Source organism: Ixodes scapularis, unplaced genomic scaffold (genome assembly GCF_016920785.2).
Source record: "Ixodes scapularis isolate PalLabHiFi unplaced genomic scaffold, ASM1692078v2 PGA_scaffold3__209_contigs__length_174095766, whole genome shotgun sequence".
NCBI lineage: Eukaryota > Metazoa > Arthropoda > Arachnida > Ixodida > Ixodidae > Ixodes > Ixodes scapularis.
Genome location: NW_024609868.1, coordinates 90876295 through 90884727, shown reverse-complemented (window position 1 = coordinate 90884727; position 8433 = coordinate 90876295). Strand labels below are relative to the sequence as shown.

The window sequence follows — 8433 nt, the reverse complement described above, 5'->3', positions numbered from 1 at the left end:
TTAACCAACATCATGTGCGGTGTTCACTCGAAAACGTAACGCACAACTAAATTCAGTCCGAGCACGTCATTTTTAGCGTACGCTATACTATTGCGTATTGCGTACGTAAGGTCCAGCAACGCTATACTAAAACTGTCTAATACTTTTTTTCCTTCAGGCGTGAAAATACCGTCATTGCGTCCGCTTAATTTTCTCTGGTGCCGTTCATTTTTTGGAAACTTTATAGTTGAACTAATCTAAGAAACTAATGAAATCCTGTCCCATAGTTTCTTAGTCGGCGGCATTTTGATTAAAGGTCTTTCCAGGCATTACTATAAACTACGTAATACAAAACGTCTTGTTCATTTCCTCTGTACTACAAATCTAGTAAACACCGAACTTCTCGTGAGGGCAATAGTAATAAATTCAAGATATTGGCCTCGACGTATAGTGTTTCCAGTTGCGGGCGCAATGGCCTCAATCTCGCTTCTGGAAATAGATATTGCCTTTTGTGTGCAATAGTTACTTTCCAAATTATCGAATGTTCGTATTGAGCAAATTGGTCATTGTTCACCGGAGATAAAGAAGTGACGTGACAAATTATTATGTATTTGAGATGCGTCTTTTATTATTTTACACGGTATTCACACTTCGATTGACTGAAACGGACGTTCAGCACAACACCATTACAGGCAAAACCTTTCGCAGCACGCTGACTCTTATTTCATGCAGCAGTGCACTTTCTTCATCCTTATTTTTGGCTGACAGCTGTGTTGACTCGCATTGATCACGTGACAGGGCGGGCTGCTGTAGCTCAACCCTTGAACCCGAAGCCACCGTAGCCTCCGTACCCGCCGTATCCGAGGCCAATACCGCCGTATCCGAGGCCGTATCCGCCGTAACCACCGTAGCCGCCGTAGCCACCATAACCGCCGTATCCGTGCTTGATGATGGAGCCGTAGGCGAAGACGCGGCCGACTGGAAAGCCGTATCCGTATCCCCCGTATCCCCCGTACCCCCCGTATCCTCCGTAGCCTCCTCCGAATCCGCCGTAGCCGAGGCCTCCGCCATAACCGCCGTAGCCTCCAAGGAAGCCGGCAGTGGCAGAGGCTGCCAGAGCGAACAGGATGACTGCGATCTGCAAGAGAGATATGCCCGATGGTTACGGTCGACAGCAGAACATCGTGTTGAATGAACGGAACGTTGCCTGTGTCACGTTATGTTAAAGGGTCTCTCCAGCCTAAAAGGGGAGTCGCTAGTTTCATGTATAAACCTTGTGGCACGTACCAGGAACTCCTCGTGAAAATGTCTATGAAATTTCAGCTTGTGATTTGAAGAGTAAAGCATGTAAAACACCTCTTAGTATTCCCGTATTGCAACTAACTGAATAAACGAGCCGTGACGCAACAGGATCAGGATGCAGTCTCCTTCCTTCGGCTTCCTCGCCATCTATACCTTGCTTCCTCTCCCGCCGTCCCGCCTGCTGTCATCGCGTCGGTCGCAATGACGTTTCATCGCGACCGACGCGTGTTGACCGACGTTTCATCGTGACCTCTCAGTGTTTTGAATCAATCTCAGCACTGAAAATTCGTACGAGGGGCGGAGTTCTCCCTAGAATAAGAGTTTTGTTTAAGTTGATGATTGCTAAAGCACTTGGAATCAAATCGAACGGCCGCGGACATATCTTGAACTCTTTCATAGCAAACGGACTTGAGTTCTAGCCGGCCATATACTTTCCCATTTTTTTTTAACTTGCCCTCCCTCCCTCTTTTACATCCCTTGACAGCCGAATTGAGATACATACGTACAAGACTTGGAGTAAACCAAGAAAGATAGTCTCTGGCAACTCTTTAACGCGAGGAGGGCTTACGAGAAAGAGTGAACACCATTATTCAAGAGCATTCTGAATTTCCAAGCGTTTTCAACGCAAGCTCTGACTTACACTCGCGGTGGCTAAACTTCCTGCCTTGTAATCACCTTTATAGCGACCCGTGCTTGTGAAACATACAACGCGGAAAGGCGCTTAGACTGCAAGAAGTTACTAGAGCGTGGTCGCGGCCATGGCTCTAAAACCAAATTCGCGGCGGCGGCAAATTTTAATTGTGGCATTGGAACACGTGCACGCTTGCTTCATCGTACCAGTGTGCGGAAGTGAATAAAAGAAATCTTAATTGTGAATATAATTGAACTGTGGCTACCAAAAATACATTTCCGTCCTGAGACTCACAGCAATACGGTGAATGTGTAAAAGGTATATATGCGCGTTTTTAGGCATAAAATATCTTCTAACGAACCCCCCCCCCCCCCCCCCGCCTTCAATTATAAATTCTCGTCCATCCGCCGTCCGTGCACTTCCCTCCAAATTTAGGGGGGGGGGGGGGGGGGGGGGGAGAGGGGGGGCGAATGGACGTCGTGTGACCTAAGTACCAATTCAACTTCCCCGCTAATTTTAGCAAGAAATTTTATTATCCGTCACGAGATCCATAGACTAATTTACTTTGCACACTAAATTTGGAAAGAAAATTAATGTCGCGTCGCCTCATGTCACGTGACCTCGTATCACATGACCCATACGCCATTTCAGTTTCCTCTTTAAATCTGGCGAGGAAATTGATGTCACGTGACATGACGTCATGTGACCTATACACTATTTATAGTTGGTTGCAACCTAAGAACGAAGGGCGAGGGTTAGACGGGCCCGGGAGGAGGAAGCAGACGGAACGCTAAAGTGAGAAGGAGGTTTCCCCCTCTCTTCTCCAGCGTTCCGTCTGCTTCCTCCTCCCCGGCCCGTCTTACCCTCGCCCTTCGTTCTTAGGTTGAAACGGACTGTAGTTTCCCCGCTTAGTATGGCGGAGCAATTGATATCACCTGACGTATGGACCAAGTCAGTTTCCCTACTAAATTTATAAAATATTTTTTTTTATCAGTTTAGCGGGGAAACTGACTTCTTCACTTGGATTCTTCAATGCCCGAATTGACTGATTCGTGTCTTTTAATCAAATTTAAACGATTGCTTAAAGGAATTGTCCAGTGATATCAGGAAGTTACTAAGTGTTTGCGCTCGTCACGTAGAGAGATTTCAGCTATAGTCATTTGTGAAATTCATTTCATTAAAAGACGCCCCGATATTCGTTAAACTAATTATTAACATCACTACAAAATGTCACGCCGAATTTCTCAAGTATGCATGGCTGGTCGTGTCGTGACGTAATATCAGGCGTAGTAACGTCAAGGTCGCGGGCGTTGACGTATTTCCGGTTTTGGTCAACGTGGTGCATGGCGCGTACAAAGATCATCGCCGAAGAATTGAGCTTCCTTCAATACCGTAAATCTTGCCTTTTTTAGAACAAAGCTGTTTTACTGAGGCAGCAGTCAAGAGCTGACGTGGCTCTCTTTGCCCGATCTTTCGTCAGAGCTTCCGCAGTTGCCAACAGAAACGCTGCGTGTGTTGTAGGTGCAATTTGAGCAGTTGGGCTCTTTTTAAAATTTAATTACTTGTGCGGCGGAGGATTTAAAAATGTGATATTGTCCGATATATATTCCTAAAATTAAGGACAATATAATTTAAATGTTTTCTAAAAGACAAAAGTTTACCGGACAATTTTTTTAAATGCCGCCTTTTATGGGTTATATGACTTTGGAGATAAACTTCACTGCAAACTGTATTTTAATGATATTGAGCTTGTAAATCCTTCAAAACATTAGACACCTGTGTGCATGCTTGCGAACTCCATAATAAAAAAACGCGAAAATATAAATAAACAAACCGTTAATGATCATGAAGACTGGATTAACCCGATGTGCTGGTGCCCGTGCGAAATAAACACTTCTATCCACTTGGGACTTCCCGCGATCTACTGGTATGGACCAGAGGTATATATTTTTTCTTCGTTAATTTATTCTTCTATTTTTTTTCTTCTTTGGGCCGTTGAGCCATCCTCGTCATAATAAAGTGTACCAACCAACTTCACTATTGCGAGCCCAGACTTGTTAATATAAGAAGCGAGCTGAATACTGGAAGGATCTCTTCGTGCTTTCTTTTCATTAGACCACTCCTACGGGTATTTTTAATACATAAAGTTTAAACGGGGCTACCATTCTCGGCGCCTCACCTTGTTCCTGGTCGATCTATCGCTAGAAGTTTATAATTCTAAGAGGCGTTTTCAAATTGCTCGTTAGAAATGTTACAAAAATACAGACTTATTCTAGTTATACACTTCATAGTAATTTACCGTTGACAAGACCATATACTGAGATGAATGAAAGAAGCAATTCGTTATCTTCCGTTCGTCAAGCGCCCAGCGTATATCCGTTCAATATCCAGGGGCTTATCGTGAAGAATTGCGTCCAATGACCCACTATCTAAACGAAACCGATATCCATCACGTTACGGAAGAGCAATAGCTTACCGTGCACTTCATGCTTGCTCTGCTTTCAACGACTTCTGGAAGCTAAACTGTAACTCCATAGTGGCCTGCAGACGCTTTTTATACAGATCAAGCACCTGGAGGCGTGGCCCGAAGAAGGTGAGTGCAATCCACCTGGTCCTACAAGCAGGTCGTTCCTGTTACGATTCCGGGCGTTTCGCGTAGGAGCGTGGGAGAGCCCCACACGACCGAGAAAGGAGGTGGTGTGGGGGACGGGAGGCAGGGCATAATGGCACTCCAGTTTTCTCCCGAGATTATTGTGTTCAGGAAAGCGTGAAGGTTGCTCTTGGTTTCGCATAACTTCGCGCCCCCCCCCCCCCCCCCTTCCCCCCGTGTAGGGTCCAGCTAAAGCACGCGCGCGCAGAACTCACGGACGGCGAAAGTTTCCGTAGGAAAAGGATTGCTGTTGTTGTTTTAGAACAAATATAATTGGGTGGCCCATTCAGAAACAAAATAATAATCTAAATAGGGGTACGACTCTCACCATTTCCGGAGAACAAATTAGTCGCGTTGAACGCCTGTGCCCATGCATGTATACTATACCCCGTTTTACATTACGATGGATGTCAGGGCACTCTGCGACTCCTTAAACCAATCCCATGTCGTTCGACTGTCACGTGACCCTCGGGGGAACCGCAGGAACGCGCAAGGTGCGTAGTCACGTGATGCGTACACAGCGCTGCATTGGCTGATGCGGTTCGTAGCCCCCGCTTTGGTCCATTATTAAAGGAGACAAAGTATGCACGTGTTTTCGTGTGTCCGGCGAGACCGGAGAGAGCGAATACATATTTCGCTCAAGTGAGCCGATTTGGGGGCCACCATTTGCGAAACTGAGTGGTGGGTTCGAGCGGCAAGGCCCGTGTAAGCACGCGATTGCGAGCCTTGGCGGAATGTCGAGCGTGTTTCCCGTCACGTTTAGCTTCACTTTATCATGGCCACCACGTGCGCGGCTTACAAGTACGCAGCTAAGCGAAGGCGCGCGACGAATGGCAACCTTCCTGTCAAAAGTATTCAAGTATTCAGTTGGAGGGAGATTTATAGTAAGTAGTAATTCGATCACCCCGGTAACTCCGGCGACACATTTGCGCATGCATCGTATCGTTATTAGGTATTGTTATCAGAGGTATCGGAACGATCAACTAAATCTCGCTTATGACGCAACTATAGGGATTTTTAACGACGGGTGAAGTACACGCCAGCATATAATAATGCAAAGCTAGGAAACTATCGATAGCGGCGGACGTGAAGTGTGAAGGGGTAATTACCGAGCTAACTGACTAACATTCATTAACCTTTTAGATATATTAGTCTTAGCCGTAGACTTCAATCAGAGCGTGACATATTGACGACACAAAGGCCGTGGCAGTCGTTATTTTTCAGAAAGCTAAACTGTACTCACCAGTCTTATCTGAGAATGTTTTTGCTTTGAAGAGCCCGTCACACCGAAAAAAACGAAAACCGCCGAATGATCCGCATCCAGATACGTAAATAGAGAACGTCAGATTGTGCCATTTGATATCGGTAAGCTTGAGGGCCGAGATAACTCATTGTGTTGAATTGTTGTTTAGATAGCCGGACGTATAGTCTGCCTCAACGGGCGTCTGGTGTCTCAGCTGTATATCGCAAATTTAGCCAGTGCAGTACAACAGCTAGTCTGGGGTCTCTAACACCACGCCGAAGTGATACAGGCCCGCACGCCGGTACGATGCTCGTCCAAGGTTTCTGAACTCGTCAAACACAAAGTTTGGACCGAAGTTCGCGAAGCATGCTGATTGGACTCTCGCGACGATGGCGTCGCGCGGGACGAGATGTCACTCATTTAAAGCCTCTCGGTGCTCAAATGCCACCGAGACAGTGGAACACAGAGTCACTGAGAGCGTAATCGGAGCGCGGCGAGCAACAGAGTGGGGCCAGCCGATTGAACGATTGCGCTGATGACCTCGGAATTTGCGTGTTCCTACATCCCTACGCCGCTTTAGAATCAATGCTGTCTACATTATCGCTAGGTGGGCTGTGAATACTTCAGGATGTGAACGTAAATCGAACGAGCCTAGTAGGCTTGTTCGATTCACAAGCACCTTTTGCACCTCCTGCACCGGGGCAGAAAAGTGTAGGGTGGTGTACTTTCGTTCTTATCTCAATACAGATACCGGAAGTGCACTGCCCTACACTTTTCTGCATAGAGTTAGTACAATAAACGCTAGAGGCTTAGCTGGCGCTAGTGTCTACGGTACTTCCGGTTGCAAATTGAAGAAGACAGCAGGCAGTCTACTTTTCCAGTCTGCCTGTTTATTCCTATGGGAAAACGCGCGTGAATTTTGTCTCGTCGCCGGAAAAGGACATCAATAATATTTGTAATTTCGGTTGCACCGGATAGCATGTACCTTTATTAATATTGTGAAAGTGTGATTGCTTTAGTTACAGCATTTTCGCTTTACCCCTGAACGATGCTAAACTTCGCTATATTTCAGGCCCAAACCTAGGTTCCATGCCAGGTATGTAGAAACGAGCGACGATTCTAAGCCAAATAACGATCGAAAGGAATGTAGAGTGTGTTCAAAGTTCGCCAGCATTCCCTTGATGCTTATATATTGCTAATATGCCTGTCCTCTCATTATATGAAAATGACCCCGTCGTGCATCTTTACGAGTGGTTCAGAAACCTTCGAAACGTAAAGAATAAAGTATACGTGGGCTACGAAAGGTGTGTTTTCTTATTGTTTCCTATGTTGGGCAGTTTGTATCGCGCACCTGTTCTCTGGCTTCCCCCTATTTGCAAAGATTTGGAGCGTGCGGGTGATGATTTGAACGCAGAACCAGCATCTTCGCCCATATTCATGAGCAGAAAGAATAAAGCAGTACTTATTTATTTCAAATCGGACTATATTACGTGACTTTCAATTTATTTTGAACGTCTGCAAGCACAAGGAGTTACTTATCCAGTGTCACTGCGTAGTTCTTGCCGTCTCTCTTGGTTTTCAACGTGTCCTTCGTTCGTTTGGCGCGTATAGCCCCCATGCTGGAAAGCGCCGACGCCGTGTTCGCGCTAACAGTGTTCGACAGTGCACATAGATATACGTACGAAGCGGTTTTAATACCGTTTTTCATGCCGCGAATTTCAAATAAAAATGCTGTAACTAACCAATTATTTCGTCTGCGTGACTGAGAAATGTTCCAATGTGCCAAGAACGTACAAATTATTCGTGGTATTTGCTCTTATAATTGAGCACAGAGGGAAAATGCAGTCGCTTTTTCCCATAGAAATGCATTACCGGAGGTCAATTTCTGACTGCTTGCTGTCTGCTTCAAAATGCAACAGCACACTAGCGCCAGCTGAACCTCTAGCGTTTATTGTAATAACCCTATGCTTTTCTGCACAGGTGCAGTAGGTGCCGGTAAATCTAATTCTGTACTTTCTCGTCGCCAGACTCGTCGTTTGTGTAAGTTATCGGTGACAACAAAGCGACGTTTCTCAACTTTGGGAAGGAGTTATTTGAGGCCGAAATTTTCGCTTCGGAATCGAGGCGAAGATTCAACTTTATGATATTGTGGAGCCGTGCGCCGTGTACGCGGCTTTAGAGCTCACCTTCTGCCATTTTCGACAACGCTACCGCACTCTAAAAAAAAAAAAAGGAGGAAAAAGGTATTAACGGCGCGTTTTCCTCCCTTCTACTGACGCGCCCCCAAGCGGACACGAGAAGAATGGAGGAACGAGACGTTTTTCTCCTTCTCCAGGCAAACGGGAGGAAGCTTCCGCCCTCCCGCCTCATCATCTTTTAGTTTCGTTTTTTGAGCACGTCGCGATCGTTGTTTATAAATGTTGCTAAGTTGATTGGGCTTCAGAGGCAGCGAAGGTCACCTGTAATTGCGTCTCCCTTTTGAAACATGCAGGACATCTGGTTTACATCGACGTTTTTAATGCTAATTTTGCCAAATGAGCAAGCAAATCCATTAGAAACAGCGAAGTTCAGGAGCAGTGCCAGCAAAGATATGTACACTGGGCTAAGATGGCTATCTTAGGAGTGCGG

The 8433-nt window shown here is 45.9% G+C and overlaps 1 protein-coding gene across 1 annotated transcript; it reads right to left on the bottom strand.

Annotated features, from left to right (window-relative positions):
* Positions 1-793: 793 nt before the first annotated feature.
* On the bottom strand, positions 794-4400 carry LOC121837227 (keratin-associated protein 19-2-like). The gene is made up of 2 exons (XM_042292798.1): positions 4389-4400; positions 794-1117 (listed from the first exon to the last, which is right to left on the bottom strand). Exons 1-2 carry the CDS (start codon positions 4398-4400, stop codon positions 794-796), a joined length of 336 nt encoding a protein of 111 aa, XP_042148732.1.
* Positions 4401-8433: the final 4033 nt, after the last annotated feature.